General features: G+C 44.9%; 1 protein-coding gene across 2 annotated transcripts in view; it reads left to right on the forward strand.

Moving 5' to 3' along the window:
- The first annotated feature begins 703 nt into the window (after positions 1–703).
- Positions 704–24654, forward strand: part of tle5 (TLE family member 5, transcriptional modulator) — a 34543-nt gene continuing 10592 nt past the window's right edge. For both annotated transcript variants that reach the window (XM_071533539.1, XM_071533540.1), the window contains exons 1-4: positions 704–1547; positions 15325–15413; positions 19245–19308; positions 22442–22486. In XM_071533539.1, coding sequence (XP_071389640.1) covers positions 1521–1547; positions 15325–15413; positions 19245–19308; positions 22442–22486 — 225 coding nt within the window. In that variant the 5' untranslated portion in view covers positions 704–1520. The remainder of the gene's footprint in view (positions 1548–15324; positions 15414–19244; positions 19309–22441; positions 22487–24654) is intronic.

The following is a 24654-nucleotide window of genomic DNA, read 5'->3' on the forward strand; positions in this document are numbered from 1 at the left end:
TATGTATTATGAATACATGTTATGCATCAAATGCCACCTTATGATATTTAGTATTGATAATATACTGTAGGCTATAACATTGTGTAATATCAGATATGTGGTAAGAAAAAACAAAAACACTGCATTTCACAGAATTTCATTGAATTAAATTCAACTTCCTGAAAATCCAATACAATTCTGATTCCTGTAGTTTTGTTTTGTTTTTTATTAATTTCCAATACCTTAGTTGAATTGGAACTGATGAGTTCATTCAACCCTGTGACGCAGGTCTTGAAAATCATGTTGACAGAGCTGGCCCATGGTATAAACATTGTATGCTGTTGTTTACCGCTAAGAAGGGCCACATGATGAAATTATTACCATGTGGTGGGAGTAATCTAGTGGTTAAAGTTGGAGTGGTTTGGTGCCAACCTTGTTTCTGGCCACCAAAAGCCTGGGGCCGGCTCTGCATGTTGGGAACAGTGAACCACTGGCAGCCATAGATTACATTTCCAGTGAGCCAACCTCTCCACAAGAGGCGCTAGATGCTCAGACATTAGCCTGACACTGAGGTAGAATTACAGTGTGTAGATCTGCCCAGCACCTCGCACATCTGTGTGGTGTGTTTCTATGTGGGGCGTTTAGCACCGTCGCGCCTAGCTCCAGGAATGGAATGATTTCCCAGCTTCACCACCACTGACAAATCCACACTGTTTCTCTGGGACTCCTCTTTATGAGGGATAGCTGTTCAATTTGAGTCAAGGCTGGGATGATTGCAGGTCCAAGTTAATTTTCCATTTTATAACACTGAATTGGTGCTTAGGCACTCTTTTTCTTTTACTCGCGCGAGTCGTTATTTGTTGTTGTTTGAAGAAACGGGATTCAAGTTAAACGAATCCGGAGACATTTTGTTATTTTTGAGAATCAGGCTGTTTTTTTGCTTGTTCATCTGAAGCTTTGCGTGTGTTTTTTTTGATCAAGCTAGTTGCAGCTGGCTGAAGAAAGCGAGCTGCGAGCTGTCAAGTACCACCACGGCGAAGAAAGAAACCATACATCCTAAATACCACTGTGTGCATAACGTTATTAATTTACATGCGTTGAGCTGGCATTGCTACCGCTACTGCTAGTGCGTTACACAGGCGGAAAGCTCGCAACAGCGATGAATCATTTTGACTGACAGCTTTTGAAGAATTAGCTTAGCCAGCGAGGAACAACACTGATGGTGGTTTCCTGTTCACTGACACAGTAAATACGGGGTTGGGACAGGTACAACTGAACGGTCTTGCATCACCCAGACAAGAGACCGACTTGATTACCTTGCTAACGACTGCAAAGTGTATCACCTATTCAGTTTATTTTTTGGGGTCGCTAGCTGCCGTTAGCTAGCCTTCCTGCTATCGCTGGTCAGCTCCTGTGTTTCTGGCTGGGCTAGCTTGCATCAGCTAGCTTTGGACAAAGGACCAACGCAAGGCAAAAAAAAATAATCTAGGGGCTCACCATTCATCGTATTTGGGAAGGAAAACAACAAAGAAGGAACTGACATGATGTTTCCACAATCCAGACACTCAGTAAGTGGATTTTATTTTGATATTTGTTCAGAAATTAGGCACTTGCTGTAAGCACCAACTGATTTGTCCAGGCAGGTTAGATAAGGCTACTTGTGCGTGCAACTTGTTTTTGTGGCAGTAGGTTATAATTCAGATAGTGGCATCAAGAGAGATTGTGCAATTTATAATGTTGGTTTATAACTGCGCACGCTCAAACTGTGGAGTCGGTGTTTAGTTGTGGTAAGTTGTGCAGAAGGTATGTGATAGCTGGACATTACAGAGACATGGCGTGATGAGACATGTTGGCAGAAAATGTGAGCCTATTTTGGATTTGGACTTGAACCTGTTAAAACTTTTCCAGATGACGGTGTTGAGGTCATCCTTCAAATCAAATCACTCTAATGAATGCAATCATTATATTTCACAACCTTCAGACTTTTGTAGCCCTGTGCCAGTTTAGTTTCATTTGCCTGCCTCCTTTGAAATCCCAAATCCAAACAGTTATTAGCTGTAGTCCAGCTCCAGTTACTCATAAAGCAATCAGAGGAAAAACAGACTCGGGCAGGTGCTGTTGCTGTCTCATGTCTTTTAACAAAAATGTAGTCATACTGTATATAATGAAACGCTCAAAACGCACCCTACACCATTATGTGTAGTTGGGTGTTTTAATGACTGGAAAAAGCCTAGCTACATCTCCTCTATTCCCCCTAAATCTCAAGTTTCCATGGTAACAGAAACTCAGTCCAGTGCATGCATTCATCAGGGAAGAGGACTCTCAGCCCATTGGTCAAACATTTACGTCTAGTGACTGACAGAATTGTGTTACTTGTCAGAGTTGGTTAAAACAAGCCTTTGTAGAAACATTGAATTGGCACTATATTGCTTTGGACCAACGGTTCTTTCAGCCCATGACTCAAATAAACCATACAAGCCAACTTCGGTTATGCATCGACCCAAAAGAAACAGGGTCTAGCTGCAACCCACATTTGGATTCTAACCTGTACTTGTAAGAAATTCTGCTTTAACCTCTAACCTAAGCAGTCGACAGACAGCGAAGGGTTGCCATCGTAAACCGTGCCATTGCAAGGCCAAACATAACAAAAGTATAAGCGGGGAAGTGTAAGGCAGGTAAACACAATAGCAAGAAGACTATTACGTTGCCAGGGACTGTGCCCTCTATTTCTCCCTGGCAACGTCTTGTCGCCACCGCAGGTTCCTTTACCGCTGAAAGGGGAAGAGTTGTTTGCTGAGGCTAGAACCCGAATGTCTCGTGTGACATGAATGGTTTGCCCTTTGGCAGTCAGTCGGTGTAGCAGCCTGATGAGCTACACTGTGCTGCTGCAGCTGCTGAGAGCCAGCCAGTGTGTGCTCTCAGACGAGGGAGCAGGATGTGAGGAGTTGGGAACCTCTGGTCCCAGCCAGACATGTCAGAAGCCTGCACAAGCCAAGCCATGCCTCGCCTCCCACTGAGTTTAACTGTTGAAATATTCTGAAACTGGCTGTAAAAAAAAAAAAAAATCTAGCTGCTGAAAAACGAATTCCAATTTTGACTGTGTCTTCTGTATGATCAAATATTTTTTATCAATAAAGAAAAGCAAATCTTAATATTGCCCCTTTAAGTGAGAAAGGATAACACCCAGCTAGCTGCTATTCTCAATTCCTCCTCCTCCTTCTTCTTCTTCTTCTTCTTCTTCTTCTTCTTCTTCTTCTTCTACCCCATGATATCCTAATGTCCAAACTGTTCGCAACCCCTTCGCAAAAACAGAGCCTGATGGACATGAGGTTGTGGAGAGACCCGTGGTACATGGTTTGCTTTCATGCCACGTGTTGTTATCACAGAGCATTTGAAAGTATAGAAAATACACTTATTTTTCTATTCTGTTCTTGTCATGTTTATTCTGATCTGTCCCATTCAATTCTGTTTCGAAAGTTGTAGTTTGACAATGTGGGACCAGGTCATCATGGGTCAAGACCTTTTTATAGAATAGCTCCTAACTTGTCGTACTATTAGACTATATGCCCACTGCTGTGTTTTTTGCCTAATAACAATTTACGTTGGCTAGCATAAATGGCACAATGTTGCGATAGGCCTACAATCTTCAGAAATCTACAAAAATTCAGCATATCTTCTTTTGTTCAGTTTGAGATGTAAGGTACAGATGCTCATTTCCAGCTATCGTCGGATGATGCTCCTAAATTTCTTTCCTGTGCTTGGTTTCGGGGCATATGTGCCCCGTGGGGAAAACATGTCACCGTAGAGCCCTGCCTGTACGTTTTCCCCCTCGGGTGAAGCAGTCACCTCCTGATGGGGTGGGAAACTCACTGATGTTCAGTCACCTTTGCCAAGGTGAGAGAACCTGGCCACTCCACTCCTGCCTGCCTGTCTCGTAGGTTATTTTTCTAATCCAATTGAGTGCCCTTATGCTGCTTGATTGGAGTATTAAGACCCAACACACAGGATTAAAAACGGGGATTACGGATTTAGCGCGATGCTTTGCTAGAGCCGCAGCAGTTTGTTCACCCTTCAAACCTAAGCAGTCAGCTGGTTCAGTCTTTACCTACTACAACCCCCCACCGCACACACACACACACACACACACACCTGTCCTGACCCCACACATTGTACTATACATAAATATACTATACACACACACACACACACTATTCCCCACTTCAGATCTCCAGCTCCTCCTCAGCTGCTGCTGTTGTCACAGGGGCCCATGGATGGGGAAAATATGTGACAGCCATATAGATATGAGTCTCAAAGATAAGGAGCTGGAGGATGGGAGAATCACAGCACTGCCTCATAATGACAGGAGATGGATCCAAACCAAAGTATCTCAAAATGACAGATGATGGTCCACTTCTAGGCACTAAAACAGTGTTTTCACATTCAGACTCAGGAGAAGGATTTTCCTCTCAAACGTTGGGCCAGTCCATTCTTTTCCACTGTGCCTGTCACTATGTTTTTCTGAAGATGGTCTTGTATGGTTTCTCTTTCTGATCCTCCAGAGCTGCCTGCTTCTCCATTCTAACTTTTGTTTTGGCCACATGGCTGCTTCTTGCACATTCAAAGGTTGTGATTGGTCACATTGAAAATATAACAACTGTAACGCCAAATTATGCAATTATTAATCGTGGAAACATAAAATTGTGATATATGCTTTTCTATGATTGATTGTGTAGCCCTAATTGAAAGCATTTTTCAAGCTTGAGTGATGCATCCAAGCTGAGGCTTAGATGAAGTTCATCCAACTGTATCTGCATTGACATTTGGTTATTATGAAAGAAGACACGGAAACTTGTTGGTAATGGTGATGGCCATTCCAGGTAGTTGTCCCAGTTGGAAACAAAGGACTAAGGTTAAACAGGGTTTGACTTGTAATTTTTTCAATGGGCGTAGTATAATCCACTGCAGCAGCTTAGGGGTACAGTTCATTGGTTTAAGAGAAGAAAGCCTCATTTGATAGGAGCGCAGTGCCTGACCCAGTTGATAGCATTTGGCATATTGTTTTGGGTGTTGATTAATCCTAATGCAGCTTCAACAAAGCTGGCTGTGGCGTGAAAGTGGAGCAACAGAAAGGCCTGGTGCCAAAGCCGGCATGTAGCGTAAGTAATATGGAGGCCAAATCTCTCAAGCCCCTTGAGCCCAGCCTCGACTGTAGAGATGGCCACAGGTTGTACACACACACACACACACACACACACAAACACACACACTCCTCCTGCTTGTCTCCCTTTATCATGCGTTTCCTCCCAGATCTGATGTAGTGGTGGGAGGGTCAGGGGCAGAGGGTGCACAGGCATTATTAAGCCCACTTGAATTAACAGAACAGCCCCCAGCCTTTCCTCTAAAGCCTCCAGCTGGGGGGAGCTTAATCCCCATGGTCCCCTGTCTCGCCCATTAAACAAACTCCCTCCCACCCCTGCTCAGTCGCTCTGCTGCACACACACACACACACGCAGCCAGGCATGTAGCTTACGCACACACAAGCACGTGTGTGTGTGTGTGTCTGGTGATGCATATGTGTGTGTGTGTGTACACACACACACAGGAAGGCATGAGTAGTCGGTGTGGTACACACACAAACACACACACACACACACTTTGGCTCTCTTCTCTTTCCTGAGTACACTTCTCATTGTAGTAATGATTGCTCCAGTACACGCACAGAAATAAAAGGATTTTTCCCTTTCACCCATACAACCTAAATAACAAGGACACACGCACACACGCACACACACATACATCCTTACTGGCCTCAAGGGTCTTATCTGCTTTTTGTATCTGGGGAACAAATTGAATGTGGGGCTTGACACACACACAGGCCAGCAGATGTCTGGGTCGTTAAGGGCAGGCCAGCTCATTAGCATGACAAACAGACCCCCCCCCAGCCTCCCCTCCCCTCGACCCCCCCCACCCTGCAGGGGGCCCGGCTTTTGAGGGGCCGAGTTGAGGCCACGGGTCACAGGTGATATTGATTTTTGTGGAGGGCCACACTGGATGATTGTCAAAATGCTTTGGGGTTGGAGGGGGGGTGTGGGAGTGCTGCATGGGGTGGACCAGGACCATTTCCAATCCCCCTCTTCATGAACACACACAAACACACACTGACTCAGACTCAACTAAGCAGAGAAGATACACTTGTAAACGCACACACACATTCACACACTCGGACTCAACTAAGCAGAGCAGGCACACTTGCAAACACACACACACGGCTTTCACTCTGTTCACCTTGAGGTTTGGCTGGTGAACACACACACACACACACACACACACACACACGAATGATGCAGTCCCCCTCTGGGCCAATCAGTAACAAAAATGTCACCTAGTGGTTGTTTATTGTGTGGGACAGGAATAACTGAAGAGGAACTGTCACTCAGTGGACCTTTAGAAATGTTCTTCTTTATTCAATCATTCACAGATTTCAGGAAAATATAGAACAGGCATTGATAGTGTACACGTGTGCAGGCAGGAGAAAGGGAATGCGGGACAGCTTTTTGTGTTGTTTACAGCTGTCTTCCAATAAATCATATAGTGCAAAATAACGATGAAAAAGCCTACGAGGAAAATTGAAACTGAAAATCGTGGAAAATCCAGTATGGTGTATTTTGATGATCCTGGAGTATTGTTGGATGTGTGCACCAACTTTCATGTGATCCAAACTCGCTGTGATATGAGATATGACTGGTTGTTAAAATGTTTACTTGTAGCGCCCCACATTCGCCAATCAGTGTAATTTTAGAAGGTAGTGGTGAGATGCATAATTTCCCCAAGTTTTGGCAAAATTGTATCTATGGCATGTGACACATGAACATATGAATGAATCAATGAACGATGTGGAGTTCTCCTTAGGCTACTCGGATGTAATTTTGAAAATGCTGTAACACAGTGGTGAGATACCTCATTCCCCCAAGTTTTGTCAAAATCTGACTACTGATGTCTGAAATAATGAACAAACAAATGAGCAGGCAATCCTTTTCATCGACAAAGTGAACTACAGCTGTTGATGTACTAATGGAACGAGATGGGCCTGTATCACCATGTGAACTACTCGATAACTAATGAGAGGCTTTATAGACCTAATTGGTTTCAACAACTTGCATTCACAGTTTTACCTTTTAGGCATTTAGCCGAGGCTCTAATCCATGAAGCTCTTATGCAACTTGGAGTGAGTGCAGCAGTAGAGTAAGCTTAATTTCCCAGATCGCCAACATTACAAGCGTTTCTAAGGAGTGCAGTTGTGCCCTGGCAATATTTCTGTGACAATACCTGATAATGTCAGAGAGAAGCATAGAAATAAAAAAAACATAAGAGCTGAGGAAAGATGGGATTTTCAGAAGGGATTTTTTTCCAAGATCAGAGCAGTTTAGAAGTAGAGGATGGAAGATAAAGGCGACTAGGCAAGGATATAATTCAGTCAGGGGAAGGTGATGTAAGGTACTTCTTGAAGAGAGCTCATTAGTTAAGATTGTAGCTCTCATCGCCACTTCCCACAGCCCAAAGTCTAATAATCTGTTCATCCCAATTAATAAACTCACATCAGATTTGACTGTAGTTTGAGGTGCAGCTGATTTTAATTCAAATATTTTCATGCGTGGGAAGCAACGGTGAGATTCTCGTCTAGTTTCTGGAAACATTCCTGTTTGACAGAGGCCTGTTTATAGTTTTAAGATCACTTTGCCAAATTGATCAAAGTAAGACGAGAGTTTGTTCAGGCCTTATCCAGGAAATGATTTACAATCTGAATCGTAGGTGTACCTCTTCGTCTGCCTGGGCCGCTCTGCCTTACATAAACTACCGCAGCAAATTTACCAGAAAGAACTTCAATATAAAGAAAAACAGATGTCAACTCGGTTTCACCATGTTTTTGGCTTTGCTCGAGCGTGCAGCAGCTACCAATGCGGATGTGTGTGTGCGCGTTTCTGCGGTATTTATGCATGAGGCCTGTATGCCGATGTGGGGGTGGAATGTAGTATGGGCTGTCATTTTACAAATTCATAAGCGATTGACTGCTTTGTTTGTGTGGGATGGCCTTTTGTTGTCTGTATACATTATTCTCTTTCAGTGTATGCGTGGATTTGTGTGTGTGCGCTTGTGTATGTGTGTGTGAGTGAAGGATGCTGAGCTCGGAGAGAAAAAAAGTAAAATGGTAATAAGTGTGTGTGTGTTTGTATGCACGCTCACATACACACACACAGTTGAGAGCTCATCGGGTGGTGGTGTATGTGTGTGTGTGTGTGGGAGTGAGCATGGGGAGGGTGGGGGTGCTGTGGAGTGGAGCGGGTGCATCAGTATTCAGCAGTGGCTCCCTGCGAGGAGGTGTGTGGGAGGAGGAGGGGGTGGGTGGGTGTGGGTGTGGGGGAGGTGGGCAGCCCTACCCCAGAGCAGAACGGGGCGCTGGGCTGGAACAAAGCGGCGCGGCGGGGGGCTGTTTGATTGGCCCGGCCCGGCCCGACCCAGGCCCCTAGACCTGCCAGGACCCAGGGCTTCTGCAGCGGGCCAGACAAGAGAATTAGCTGCTCTGTCTGTCTGCCTGAGAGCAGCTAGGCCCAGAGAATAGACTGACTGGAACAACAACGTCGCCTCATCCCCACCAAAAGCCCATTCAAATACCAAGAGGATTCACAGCAAGGCAATGAAAACCTCCCCTCGCTCAGAGTCTGTGTGTACAGGAGGGGGGAGTCGGTGGGGGGCGTTTAAGCTGCCCAGGAAGTTGAGCCTTGAATCCTTTTGCTCAGAAAAGTCACCTTCATTCCCCATGTGTATAGTAACTATGCACTAAAATTCAACTGATGATGAATACTGATATTTTTATGATTCAAGCTATTTTGTGCCTTTAAATGTGACCATTTCATGTCAAAAAATGGCTAGGATTCAGTGTTTCCCCCAGAATTTTATTCTTGGCAGGGTGGAAAAGCCTCTGAAACCGCATTTAGACCATCAGCTGACACTCTCCATTGAAACCCATACAAATGAAATTCTTCTTGGTGGGTTAGCAGCTCCTTGAGGCAGGGTAAGGCAGGTGTCATTGCAGGTTTTACAGACTGCCACCCCTGAAGCTAGTTGAGTAAAATACTCCCACACCACACTGGAATGATTACTGTGTGTGAGTCGGGGGAGTATGTGTGTGTGTTTCTGTGTGTGTGTGGGTGGTGATCTGGGAGGATCCTCTATCACAGCGGAGATGGGCAACATGACAGGCTGATATCCAATTTTTAGCACAAGGCCAATATTGGCAAACAGATATATTGGTTTAACTCATATGTACACTCACAAGAACTTTTGTGCGGGCGCCTCAGCTGGGCAGATGAAACCGAGGGTAGCCTTGCCGGTGGCTCAGTGTCAGTCACATGCCGGCACTCCCAGCTTTCTTCTTTCATTGTCCACTTATTTGTTTCTGAACCTTGGGAGTAATCTTCCTTTCCTCCCTCCCTGCCCTCCCTCCTTCCTTGGCCCATGTAAGTAATAACCTTGGTTTTTACAACCAGGCATCAATCATCTGCACAACCGTACTGGGTGTAATCTCACAGCCCCCCTTCAGCAGAGCTGGCTTTAATCTCAGCCATGGTCTCCAAACCCACAGCCCTGTCGCCCTCACCACTTTCCCCACTCTTGACAAATTGCCCATTTCCCCTGGCTTTGCAGTCTCTGCACACTTTTCCTGTGTGTGTGTGTGTGTGTGTGTGTGTGTGTGTTGAGTTGTGTTGTGTGCTAGCATGCCTGCCCCCACACCTTGTGTAGGCCATGTTTGTGTACGTTCCTGTGTGTGTAGGCGTAGACAACTACATTTATGTGTGCATGTGTGTGTGGGGCAGTGTGCCCTCAGTGTCATGTTTGTGTGTGTTTGTACTGTCGTGCTTGGCCGGCCTTGCGCGGGGGGTCAAGATAGTTCAGCAAAGTGGGGAGGGAGGCCGAGCCATGCCAAGCCTATGTTTGCGAGGGCACTTCACTCGAAGTGATAAAAGTAGAATAATCCCCTTTAAAGCGTCTTAACGAGGTCAAATCTGCTGGGCTGCAAGGGGGGGAGAGGATGTGTGTGTGTTTGCGTGTGTGTGTGTGTGTGTTGGGGGGGATAACGCTGCAGAAATGGGGGTAAGCCTTGGCTTGGTCCACGAGAGATAATAATCAAAATCAAATTCCTGGCCCAAACAGGATTAGGCTCTCCCCGCGCTCTATCTAAAGCCCCTGTCCAGAGCGGCTGAAGACACAATCCTATTCCTCAGCCTCCCTCACACAGACACACACACTCTAAACACACACGCCGAGCAGCTAACATAGCAAGGCTGGCTCGGCCCAGGCTGTGTTGGCCAGGACGAGCTTGGCTGCGGGCCAGTTAGCCTTGTCCCTCTCTCAGATCACTGGGCACATACGCTTTAGTCCAAACACTAATCCGGGATATTTAGATGGAATTGTTTGGTTGGAGCTATTCTTAGATGGAGGATCTGATCTTGTTTGGTGCTTGTGTATTAGCAAAAGGCTTAAGCCCTCAACTTCTGGCTCAGTGAATCATGTCATGGAGGATTTTGGCTACATGAGAGGTTTGCCTACATGTTAAACACATACTCCACACTTTCATATTCACCAACACACAGAATCTGACGCAACTATCCCGTGTGCTATTAAACTAGGGTGAACGCCTACACAGAAACTTGGAAGTTGGAGGAAAGAGGTTGGTGAGTGCGGTTATATCAGTGGATTTATCAAATGGGCACCTCCCATGACAGATGTTTTGAATTACTCCCAAGACACCACCAGAAGGTTTAACAGTAAATTCTGGCATCCCAGAAGCTGTAGCCTACCCGCTCTCCGCACTGATCAGACCTACATTCACCTAAACTACACTTAGGTCTACATTGAGCCCTACAATTTCCAACCTCACCATCAATCTCAACTAAAATAGGCTAATGAACAGGCTATATTGCTCTCAACAGAAATACCTAGGTCTTTTCCCTTCTTGTCAGGTAATGAGGATACTGATTTTGCGAGCGCTTTATCCTTGAATAGTAATGCGTCTGCGTCTATCCTGTGTGTGGACAGAGAAGGCGGATAGCTGAAATGGCATCCTTGGGACTGTTGCTATGGAGCAGACAGACAGCCTGACGATGAGAAATAGGCCAACTGTTAGTCAGTGCGGATCTGCTGCATTCATTTAAAAGTAGGAGTGAGATAACATCCAGTCATTAGTGAGTGATTACAATGCCAAGGCTCCATCCCTCCCCCCTCAACACATACATACACGCACACACACACAGACAAACACACACTCCAGCTGAGATATAAACAGCCAGGCAGTGCTCCAGGAAATACAATCCCCACACTGCCGCTACCCTCGGGCAGGATTTATACTGAGGAGGATGTTTTCCGATTATACCCGCTGTTATTGCGTGTTTGTGTGTGTGTTGAGTGTGCATAAGCGGATGTTTGTGCGCTCCGTTTGTTTATATGTACGTACGCTGCTTGTGTGTCTGAATACTCAGTATATGCATGTATGTATGCATGCACTGTTGGTGTGTCTACTCGCTATAGTGTGCTTTGTTTGTATACAGTATGTGTGTGTGTGTGTGTGCTTTGTGTGTGTAAAGCAGAGCCCCCCCAGTAATCTCCGTCCCCTCCCCTTGCCTTTGCCGACTGATCTACAGAGCAGAAACACAGCCTTAGCTTTGTAATTCTTATTTAAGATAGACATTATGGTTCACAGTAGATTTCACATGGATTGGACCAGATGATGAGGAGGGAAGGGAGGGAGGGAGGGTGGGGGTGTTCGGGGGTGGGGGGGGTGGGGGGTGGCGGGGTGATGCGGGGAGGGGTGGGGCAGCAATTTCCTGAAACGATGAATCCCATTTATTCGCTGAAGACTGTCTCAATTGCCCCACCAGCGCACAAAGCTTTTTAATGCTTTAATTACGTCTCAAAGGAGCAGGGCAGAATCAAATTAGAGATTGTCCTACATTTAGGTACTGTGTGTGTGTGTGTGTGTGTGTGTGTGTGTGTGTGTACTATGCAAATTCTGCATGAGAGAGAGATAGTGTGTGGGCTGTTGTATCCTTGCTATGTGTATGATTCATGGCAGTGAATATTTGTTCCCCTGGCAGCCAAGCATCATATAGGAGGCTTATCACACCCTACACACACACACACACACACTCTGTCTGTCTTAACTCACACACACATTCACTATTAAGGCTATCTCTTTCGCTCTAACACACACATCTTTCTCTATCACACTCACACTGTCTGGGCTATTTCTCTCTAACACACACACACACACTCCAAGCCACACTTCTCTTGCACAAACACATTTACACTCACGCAGCGTACAGGCACCTTTTTTTGTCACAGCAGATGGCATGTGTCACCATATTATGGCAGTATTTCATTAACATTATGGGCATCCATCTGTTGTGGGCTCTCAGGCCCCCACAGAGCACCTTGTTTTGGTCACTGAGAGAGAGAGAGGGATAATAAACATTGTTAGCTCTGTATACTGCATGGTGCTGCGAGAAGCTCACAGTCTTCTTGTACTGTCAGTGGCAAAAGTGTCAAAGCAACCATGTGAAAATGGCTCTTGTGGCTGTAAGCTCTTATACTTTGCTGTCTCCAACACGTTTTAACAAGTTAGCAAATATAAATTGTATTGTTTACTTGGCTGACAATAGCTGTAAAACTGTGCTTTTTGTCTTATTAACCTTTTTGATTAAAAAACAACTAATTTCACATGACTGTTCTAATACTTGCACCACCAACTGTATGTTATACATTAGGACAGCTGTGGTGAGCTTAGATTCTGCTTTTTCTCAAGGGTCTTGGGGTTTGTATTTGAGAAGATAAGAGAGCTGTGGTTTCATTCTGCCTTCTCTCTTCCCATCCTGTTAGCAAGGCCCTGATTTAGCCTGTACAGCAAGTTTACCTCCAGCCAAGCTGGAAAATTAATAACAGCCAAATGTGGCTACACTTCAGCCAGAGCCGGTAAATTTGTCTACTGCTATAGCAGACTCTTTGGCAAGTTGTCAACCATTGTTTTGCAGTTCTGCTCTATTATAGAAATCAGCTTGGCTGGTAAAACGGCTCAAGTAGAAGGTGAAGTGTGTTTTTATTGGAATTTATGAATACAGTGCTTGGTGGATAAAAATGTTTCCTGCCAGAAATGGGCTAAATGTTACAGAGGGGTTAAATCGTGTGATTTAGCCCTTTAGGTCTACTGCTCTTCCCCAGGATCTAAGGGCTGGAGAAGCCTGTTTGTGGCTGGTTCAGGATTGTACTGAGCGTGACTGCTGTGGGGGCGGATAGTGCATCAGGCTACATGCTTTCTTTCTGGCTTTCTGACTTTGTTGCTTTCTTTTTCCTGCTTTCTTGCTCTCTTTTGTTCCATTGCTCTTTCTCTTCATCTTTTGTCTGTTTCTCCTTTTTCTTTCTTTTTTTTTCTGTCTTTGCCTGTCTGTCTGTCTCTCTCTCTCTCTTTTCCCCCATGGAGCAGAATGCCCTACCTGGGGCTGTTGACTGAGCGAACCTTTGGTATTTTAAACGTTTGCATACTGCACTACACAGGGAGGAAATCGGATCTAGGGCCACAACTCCACCCTCCAGCACAGGGGGCAAGTGTGCAGACACACACACACACACGCGCAGACACACACACACAAACACAAAACACTCACACGCACGCCAGTGTTCAGAAGCCATGCCAGTGCAGGGAACAGTTATTGCAGTGTGAGTTGCACGGCTGCCTGTAGCTAAGTGCCTCGTGTTGACACAGGCTCTGTGTGGCGCAGACCCATGTAGCCTAGCTGCTGTTTGCTGTGTCTGGTCCGTGGCGTGCTGGCTGGAGAGATAATGGAAAAGGTTACGCTGCTTTACAGTCAGAGCCTCTGTCTCCGAGCAGTGGCTCGGCTTGTGTGGATTGAGGGCTTCTGTGTGTGGTGGCAGCATGATAATGTCAGCACTTCTCATGACATTTGAAAGTGTAATGGCTGAACTTGCTGCACTGGCCACTGTTTTGCAGGCCTGTGTGTTTTTTTGGTCTTTAGAATGACCTCCTAGCTCTGAGTCTGTTCCAAACATTCAGACCATAAGGCTTCTGAGTTGGTCAAATGCCTGTAGGTGTTAATGTTTTTTGTACATAATATTATAAAATTTATTTAATATCCAAATTGCCTTACAATACCATGAGTGCATAATTTTTTCCCCTAGGTGGCTTCAGTGGGAATCCAACCCCAAACCTTGGCAGTGTTGGAGCCATGCTCTGCCCATTGAGCCACAAAGCCCTAAAAGATAATTCAGCGTTTGAAGCAGGCAGAGCAAACTAGACTATGCCTTTTCCTCCGACCTGAAGCGGTCCTGTTGCTTAGCATATTCCCTGGCTGCGGTTTTGTGAATGCGAAGCAGCCTATTTGTAGTTAAAAACGAAGCTGAGCGGCACGCCGTGGGGAGCAGGGTACAAAGCGACAGGTCATTCCTAACAGCAGCGAGGCTAGCTTCCCGTAAGTGCGGCAATCAGATTTCTGATGCTTTTTTATGCCCGCTCAATCGTAGTGGGAAAATGTCGATTTTTCCCACCTGACCCATTATGCAGCCTGCTGAGAAATAATGAGATTTTGTCCCTATTTGGGCTTGATGCTTGCTGCGCTGCTGGCTCCAACACACAACCAGGCCATCCACTGCTGCCTGGGGAATATAGTGTGGACAGAATGACAATAAAGGCTAACAGCAACACTCAGACTAAGTGAAGAACTAGGGTGTAGCTCGCTGTATAGGGACCAGAGACAATGTGCACCTTATAGACTCAATAGACATTTGGTGGCTGTTTTTAGCCAAAGCGCCTTAAAATGCCCTGAATGCATATATTTTTAACATGGCTGGCCCCAGTAGGAATCAAACCACTAACCCGGACTACTTTAGACATCATTGCTATGTTGTTGAATAGGAGTATATATTTTTTTGTAGTTGCTTCAGTGAGAATCAGACCCATAACCTTGGTGTACATTGTGTCTGTTAATATCCTTTTACTTGGCTGTATTTATGGTATGTGCACCAATTCATCGAGGCAAATTCCTGGTACATGGAAACGTACCTGGCAATGAAGCTGCCTGTGAATCGGATTCTTAGTAATGTCAGTGCTGTGTTCTACCCGTTGGGCTGTGCCAAATTGAAAACTGGTTGATTTCATGGCCATGTTTTTAATTATTTTTCTCTCTGCTCCCTTTCTCCCCCCACCCCCCCTCTCCCCCGCTCTTTCTCTTTCCACTTGGTTATTTCTTTCTTTTTCTTTTCTCTTGTTTTTCTCCTTGGCAGGCTTCATCGCAGCAGCTGAAATTCACAACCTCCGACTCCTGTGACAGGATCAAGGATGAGTTCCAGTTCCTCCAAGCACAATACCACAGGTACAAACAGAAACATGTTCATGCATACAGACACTCAGACACACACACACACACGCATGCGCGCACACACGCGCACACACGCATACACACACAGACAAAGTAGAAGCAGTTAAAATACCACAGCCTGCTAAGTGCGGCTCTTTATAGTAAGCAACATATCTCCAGGCTTTGTTTCACTTTGTTTTTCTTTATTGAACACATTTTTCCTCGCTAGTTACCATGCTAAACTGCAGAAGTGGGCTGCAATGTGGCTGAAATAAACTGCAATATTTTATCCTGAAATGGGATTGGCTGTGCCTGCATGCCCTTTTTCAGCAGCACCTTGCTTCACATCATGAACTTACTTACATTCACCCTTGGGAGCTGCCCAGCACAATCACACTTTGCTACTGTTGGCTAATGAGCAGCTACACTGGAGCATTTTAATTGTTATCTTAGTTAAAGTTAGCCTGATGCCTTTTCTATGACAGTCTTTTTTCTTCATCTTTTATTTCCAAGAACTCACAGAGGAATAATGTATTTGTACTCAAGGTCTGCCTTTGTAGTCGACCGTGATCAATCGTAGATGTCAGCTTTTGTTCTACTTGTACCCTTACTCTACCACCACACTGCACTCTGAGTAAGGATCCTTTATTGACCCTTGCCTAAATCAATCTCGTTTACCCTCCGCCATTGATCTCTTCGACCGCTTAAATACCGCTACAGTGCCAGAAGTCTGAGGCAATTCTAAGGTGCCTGGTCTGACCTCAACCGATCTGTTTGATAGTGGGTTTAAAGAAGGGGAGGCCATGGGGTCCGTGTCTCAGCGAGAAATCCTCTCTCTTTGTGAGTGTCGACTCTTTGAAGCGGGCCTTCCTTCCTGAGGAGGATGGCTTGTTCCTCTCTACCTGTCCTCTCAGAACCTTCCAGAGGCTTGCCTCTGCCGGCTGCAGAGGCTCATCAGAGACAGACGAAGGCAGATGAAAGCCCCGCATATTGTGTGCGAAATCCCCGCTCCGGTCTGATCGCTCTTGTTTCCGGAGCGTTCTGTAGCAGCAATAACACCCCGCGCGTCTTTTTCTTCGCCTTTGGTTTTTGTAATTCCCACAGCGGTGAGCAGCACCGTTTAACCCTCTTCAGAGAGCTGGGGCGCAGTTGAAAGAATACCTTTTTTGTCTGCGCATACAGAACATGCATACAGTGCCTATTGACTCAGGAGGAGGGGTTGGGGGGTGGGATGGGATGGGGGGCTCGGGAGCCACAGACAAGGCTTTGTAGCGCTCTGCTGCTGTGCTGTGCTTGTCTGTTGCTGAAGCCTTTAAAAGGCAAATGTACCGCAGGCGTTCCCCTGAGTATAGTAGCGAGCATTGTAGCTGTCGCTGTCTTCCTCTGTCCCCCCCCCCCACACACACACACACAAAACCCTCCCCCCCTCCTCCCCCACCTCTCCTCCCCTCCCCTCGTTCACATGCATAAATAGATCAGGGAATACATAAATCAAAATAAAGATGACAGCAGGAGCGATTTAGAGACGGAAGGAGCGGCAATAAAACTCCATCAAAGTGTCGTTTGAGAGCAGCGGCGCAGGCCCGGGGGCTGCCGAGCACCAATCAGAAGAGGCACAAAGCCAATCCCAGGTAGGCTGGCAGCAGGGAGGCCTGTCGCCATGACAACCCACCACACAGCCTACGCATGTAGAGGGGGATAGCGGGAAAGGTTTTTTATGTAGGTGGGAAGGGGAGCGATTTGGATAAGTGGAGGCTGCTCGCACAGACACACACACACACACTCACACACCTAGAGAGAAGGAAGAGGAGGAAGGCGGCTGGAAAAAAAACAGTCCCCCACCCCCCCCGGTCTGTTGTTCAGGCGGAGTTGTGGGTGAATGGTGATGAGTTGGTTACCGTGTGGCCTGTTCACCTGGCTTGCTCGAAATCATAAACAGCACATGGCTCCATCTGTAGCCTCAGCATCTGTCTGGCTGATAAAAGGAAAACAACGGGCAGAATCGCAATCACCTTTTGTCACCCATTTCCTATGTAAGTGTGTATCTCACATCTACAAGGTCTTGGTATTTTTCTACACATGAAGACAGTATAGGCTAGATTTCATCGTACACAATACATTACATGGACAGAACATACAGTCCACAGAAAGCAGCCAGGCAATATATGAATAACAATTTAACAGATAAAGCTTACATACTATACTGTTGTCTCTTGTAAAATGACACCACTGATAAACAGAAACGTAAACTCAAAAATGATTTTTTTTTTTTAAATCAAAAGTAATAATCTGCAGCATTTTCAAATGAATAAATGTAATCAATAATACATTGATGTAACACAATGGTGATTCAACCTGTACCCAGTTCATGAAGGCTTTTACATTTGTTGTTCCCAACACCCAGTTTAGTCTAGGTCTTTCCCAGAAAAAAATCCTCTTGCATGGAAGTGGATGTGTTTTATGTTTCCAGCAGCAGCAACAGCAGTTTGTTTGGAATAAACACAGAGAACTGGGTAGTTAGCGTGAGCAGTGATAGCCACCAAGGCTGAACAGATGAAGAAAAGAGCGCCACCTACAGAAACTCAAACTTCATCAGCCGAAAAGCTACACTTTTTTTTTGATTTGACAAGTGATGTTTGATCTTTGGGAAGCGCAGAGCAAAAACACCCCAGCGCTCACCACTTATCAACAAAGATATCACCACAATCCAAAAAAACAAGGATTATGTGGATTACCATTTTAAGTATCAAATAAGATATTTACTTAATACAATTATATAAATATCAGATATGTGTTTCAGTGCTTCAGTTCACTTTCACCAAAAGTGGAACTGAAACGTTGAACCAAAACTAAAATTGACTCCATCCAACACTGTGGCTGCTGCTAAAATGATAGGAGAAACACAATAGTGCGCGGTATGAGTAAGCTTGCCATTATTGCCCATGTGTAACGCTGTGTTCAGCCTGCCAGTTAAGACCAACAACGATGAAGATTCAGCCAGCACTCGCTGTAATCGAGCTGTCATTCCCGCAGACAGCTGAGGAGAACATCCCAGCATAAATATACACACACCATCAAACAGGTTTCAGACTTATCCCAAATCTGAACCTATCCGCCCCGCGCGTGTACGTCTCTTTATTTGATCCTGATCTTACCCAATCCTCGGATCGGATGATGCCTTCCGAGACTGGCGCGTCGTAGCTGGCTGCTTCAATCAAACGCGTGGAGGGGCTTTTTTCCTTTTCTTTTTTTTTTCCCCCTCGTCTTTTTCTTTTGACGAGCAGGGTGACGGTGTTGACGCGTCCTCCTTTGTCCTGTCGCCTCGCGTGACATCAGCGCTGACATGATTACAGCTAATGGCTGTCGCAGGGACAGCGACAAGCCTCAGAGCTCCAGCGTTCTCAAACTATATTTAGATGTGACTTTTACTTTACTGCCTCTTCTCTGATTTAGAAAGCAGACGTTTAGGTTAGTCTCCTCTCTGGAGTTCAGAATGAGCTTGTCCTCCTGTCAGTTGACACCATGAAGCTTGGCGAACATGGTGGTGATGGCAGTGAGTCATGGTGATGACAGTAGGGGTGAGGATGGTGGTGATGATGGTGGTGATTACGATGAAGATGGTAATGATGGTGGAGGTAATGATGATGGAGATGGTACTGATGATGATGAAGGTGGAGGCAGTGATGACAGTTGAAGTGGCGATGAAGGTGATGACAATGTTGTTGACGAAAGTGGAGGTAATGATGATGAAGGAGGAGGAAGTCACCCGCTGTCAGCGCTTTAGAGAGAACACTGTCTAGCTGACTAACAAGGTCTGACTCTTTGCTCCTCTCCCTCTCCCTCTAGTTTGAAGCTGGAGTGTGACAAGTTGGCCAGTGAGAAGTCGGAGATGCAGCGCCATTATATCATGGTGAGTAGGGCTGTGTGTGTGTGTGTGTGTGTGTGTGTGTGTGTGTGTGGCAGAGACGATGATTTCTGTATCCTTAAATGTCCTCAAGCTATGTTGAACGGATGTAATATTTGAATCTTATGTAAATTCAATTCAGTGGATGCAAATAAAACATTAAATGCGTGTACATGTGTTGATGTTGCACATATGTTACGAAGCAATTTTCTCTTTACCTGCGTCATTTTTTTTTCCGCCCCCTCTGTTCATCCCCCTCTCTCCTTCTCTCTACCCCCCACCACCTTCCCTTTGCAGCATAATCATTCTCTTGTGTCTCTTTTCTTGTTGCTCTTTTCATGATTGCCCCTCTCATCTTAGCTCCCTTTCTGTTTCTCGAGTTATGTGTCATCCCCTTCCCCCACCCCTTCTCTCTCTCTCTCTCTCTCTCTCTCTCTCTCTCTCTCTCTCTCTCTCTCTCTCTCTCTCTCTCTCTCTCTCCACATACACACACACATAGATGTGCTCGCTCGCTCTCTGCTCCACCTCGGGGCTAATCTCATTGTTGCTGGCCGTGGCCGTGTAGCCGTCTGATATTTTGCCTCTAATTGATCCTCTGACTGGCTTTAATCTCATCTAATCTGTGCTGCCGCACTGCTCTCTCCTCCATCAGCCAGCCAGCAGAGACACACATGCACACACACACTCTCTCTGTCTCATGCACACGTCAGTGCGCACACTCGCACATATGCACACACAGACATTCTCACATGCACTCACACACTCTCTCAGCCCGCCAGCAGCCATGCACACAAAGCACAGTTATGCAAACATTAGAGATGTAATGGAAGTTCGTGACACACAATTACGGAAGAAAACCGCAACAAGACAACTGACAAGACAAAGCCTGTTTGCAAGTGTTGTAAGAGACCTTGTTTTACAGGTACCAGTAGCTACACCATGTACAACAACATTACAATGAAAAACTCAAGCCGCTGGTATATGGTTAAATGTTGCACTTGGGTCTTAAATATGGTTTCAGGGGTCTTAAAAACTTAGCTGTTTCTCTATTCACTATTTTTCTAGTGAGACATTTCGCTGGTTATGCTGATCTATATATATATATATTTTTTTATTATTACATTATCCTTAAATTTCATATTTTTTATATTTATTTTTAGAAAGGTTAAAAAATGTTTTAAACCTGTAGTCACCCAGTTTATGGTTTGCACTTATGTTCAGGTTTTGTTTTCCCTCAGAAATATCAAGGGATTTTTGCAGTTATAATTGTCTTCATTCAGATTTTGCTTAAAATATCATGATAATCTCTCTTTCTGTCTCTCTCTCTCTCTCTGACACACACACACACACACACACACACTGACGCACTCCATCAGCCAGCCAGCAGCCCCACACACCACACACACATGTGCACACACAATACACACATATGCTTTCATACACACTCCCACTCCATCAGTGGCAGGCCTGGCCTTGTAGCCCCAGACCGACCCCACCCCCCCCTTCCCGCCCCCCGCCCCTCTCCTCCTCTAATAGCCTATCGGGTTGCCCTACTCCCCCGGCTGACGGCGGCACCTCCATTTCCCCAGCGCTGTAATTACTTTAGGGAGCTTCCGCGTGGGCCCAGCGGCTAGTGAGAGAGAGAGAGAGAGAGAGAGGTGTGTGTGTGTGTGTGTGTGTGTGTGTGTGTGTGTGTGTGTGTGTGAGAGAGTGCAAGTGTGTGTGTGTGCATATGAGAGAGCGTGTGTGTGTGTGTGTGCATGTGAGAGAGTGCAAGTGTGTGTGTGCATATGAGAGAGAGAGCGTGTGTGTGTATGAGATAGTGTCAGTGTGAGATCGAAAAAGAGAGTGTGTGAGAGAGAGCAAGCGAGTGAGTGTTTGTGTGTGTGTGTGTGTTAGTGTGAGAGATCTGTGTGTTGTTTGTTTTCCAGTGACAGAGCCAGTGCCCCTGCAGACAGAGTGGGTGATTAACAGGGTTGACGCCTAGAGGGTGGCCCTCTCATTAACACTGAGCACACACACACACACACGCACACACACACACACACACAAACAGACAGACTCTCTCTCACTGCCTATCCCTTTCTCCCTCAGTGCCTTTTCCTTTTTTTTTTTTTTTTTTTAAATGTATCTTGTTTTCTCTGTGTATGTACGCATGCATGTGTGTTTGTGCTTACATGTGTTTGTTTGTGTGTGTATACAAAATTGTGAATAGTCAAAATTATCTTGGGAGAGCTTGGAAGGCATATAGATGTCTCTTGTGGGGATGAGGGTCTAGTTTGTGTTAAAGGGGAATTCCAGTTCTTTTCAACCTGGCCCTTATGTTTGTGGTTTTTGCCATCAAGACGATTGGTCACCTCACCCATTAAGTGATGAGGATATGGACACCAAAATCATTCATGTGTCCCTAGTAAATCGTTTGCTGCATTGCTCCATGCTAACACTTTAGCAATAATAGATAATATATAATAATAGGCAACTAGCATCATCTCCAAACTACAAAAATTGGAACTTGAAGCAGGTCTAAAGCTAAATAGTCAGTAAATTTAAATTATATGCAGATAAGTCTGGCAGTTTTGTTGAAGTAGAGTGGTAAAACGTACATGAAATATGATGCAAAAATAACACAGTTTTGAACTAGCAGGACTAATTTCCCTGTCAGAAAGTCTCTCTTCCCGCAAGACTTTGAGTGTAACTTGTTTCGTTTCCATATGAAGTGAGCATGGTGGGCAATAGGAGACTGTGTACAGCTAAAAATCAGTGTGCAGAGGCTGAATACGTGGTTTCTCACCTAAAATAGTTCCAAAAAATAAACTGTGGCAACATCAGCAATATTGACTTAATTATATGTTATTTTTTAAAATTTAACTAAAATGACTAAAATGTCAGTCTTTTTACTTTGGATAATGCTAGTTACATAAGATTACATAACATAGTGTTAGCATGGAGCACCGAAGCCTTTTTTTCTGGGATTTTGGATTTTGGTGTATATGTTCTCAACACTTACTGTGTGAGTTGACCAACAGACCAATCTCCCATTCCTTTAACCTGAGTAATTATTTACATTTAATTCTCTGCTTTTTACTCATTTCTTTCTCTTTGTGTCTCTTTCTCTGTCTTCCTCCCTCTCCCACCGCAGTACTATGAGATGTCCTACGGGCTCAACATTGAGATGCACAAGCAGGTGAGTCTACACTTAATCCTCTGACAGAAAACCCTTCTATTCCCATCACATACCACATCAAACAGACAAACGGTTTCACACTTTACAAAGGCAAAAAGCTATAGCTGTTGAATATAAAGAGTGATGTAGAGCATTGATCTAGAGTAATAGTCTCCAGTCCATAGTCCGGGTTTTTCCTGTCTTAAAATGAGCCTTTGTGAGATGATGTGGCATTTGCCCTAAGTTTCATCAAGTCAAATCTTGAATGTTTTAAAACATTTTTAATTCCAGTTAGAACGAAATAGAAGACCGTTTTGCCACTGAAATTAATGTTTAAAATTAAAGGAAAAAAAGCACTGTTGTCCTATCAGAGTACAGGTCTGCATGAGTGGACTGATTTCTTAGAAAATTAGAGAAACGGCACAAGAAACATTTTTAACACCTCTAAAACTGCACTTAAGGTTTAAAAGTTGTATTTAAGAGTATTAAAGGACTTTTGAGGCCTTGAATTTAGGTAAGCAAATTGAAGACATTTTTAAGACTTTATCAGGACACTGTGAATTTGTTGGTCCGAATTAGTAGCTAGATTTGTTGTGTGTAATTGCGGGCGGTGTATTGGACCTTGACGGTAGAGAGAGAGCTGAGCCACAAAGCAAAACTCTTGATTTACCGGTCAAACTTCGTTCCGACCCTCATCCATGGTAACGAGCGTTGGGCAGTGACTGAAAGAATTGGATTACCCTGCTGCCACTGCGTCCCTGACCCGGATAAGCCGCTAGAAAATAGATGGATGGATGAGAAATAAAGTCTCCAGGGGGTCTGAAAAGTTGCCTAAGTTGATAACAGTTGCTGTTTTTAGCCAAACAAGCTGCACAGTAGGAAGTCCTGCCTACGCAACCATTGAGGAGACATCTGCTGCTGTTTCTTCTGCTTAATGAATTACCAATTTGGGTCACTAATGCATGCCCTCTGCTGGTTGGATGGCCGCATTTCAAAAGCCAAAAAGTCAATTCAAAGTGAAGTTTTTTTGGGTTAGGGTCCGTTTCTCAGTTCTTCGGCGCCAAATATTCCCTATGCAGGAAAAACCCTAATGGAATGTCTTATGTGTTGTGCGCCAGTGTGTACTAATTGTCCATATGTCTGCCCCAATATGACAGAAACAAATTCCTGTATGCGTATTGTACGCAGCAGTTTAAGTGACTCTGATTCAACAAGAGGATAGCTTGAAAACCCCTTGCAAGCAAATCATTGGTTCACAAGATGAGAGTAAAGCGATTCCCACCAGTTGATGCAGACACAGCTGTGCTCCCCCTTCCCTGCCCCCACCCCCACCCCCACCCCATCCTACACCTGCACCTCATTGATTGTCAGGTGTGTGACTGGCAGAGATAATCTCCCATCACTTTGGGGAGTGTTTCTCTGAGGAGCTTTGAGACATTTGAATGATGTCACCGGAGGCTGTGTTTAAATGCAGGCGCCAAGGGGCTAGTTTTAATGTCATAGTCGACTCGCTCTGGTTCCTGCTATACAGCATTCCAACACAAGACTGAAAAGTGCTGGATGAGGAAACAAATGTAATCATTTCCATGTCTCAAAAAGGAACTGCACAAAAAAGTGTGGAAAAACATGGGCATGTTCAGTCCCGACGCAGTTATGAACACTCATTTTATGTAGCTGTCGACCCACAATCATTTCACACAATGTGTTGTTGATGCTGGCAAATAATAATCTTCAGTTACAGAGTGATATTCCCTGTTTGAGAGTCATTTTGCAGCGCCATTATCAGCAGACACTACCAGTCCAAAGTTTGGACACACCTGATTGAATGTACTATGTTTTTCATTCTCTTAAAGCCATTTTGATCTAAAGACTTATGCGTAAATGCTTGAAATGTGTTTCTTAGACAAATATAAATAGTGAAGTTGATGCCTATGTATGAATTTCTTTCCGAAGCCTTTGCCTTTCCATCAAGGCAAGGCAAGGCAAGGCAGCTTTATTTGTAGAGCACATTTCATACACTGGGGCAATTCAAAGTGCTTTACAGGGTGATAAAAATACAGTAAAGGTAAAAGATTTACAATTAAAAAGTGCAAAAGTACAGACAAGAGATACAAAAGATAAAAGACTTAAAAGTAAACTAGTGCAGTTCAAATCAAATGAGATAGAAAGATGAAAGAACACAAGAAATA

This window comes from Centroberyx affinis, unplaced genomic scaffold (genome assembly GCF_046629955.1).
Source record: "Centroberyx affinis isolate AG114_WGS23_722 - 3 ecotype Tasmania unplaced genomic scaffold, CSIRO-AGI_Caff_v1 ptg002373l_1, whole genome shotgun sequence".
Lineage (NCBI taxonomy): Eukaryota > Metazoa > Chordata > Actinopteri > Beryciformes > Berycidae > Centroberyx > Centroberyx affinis.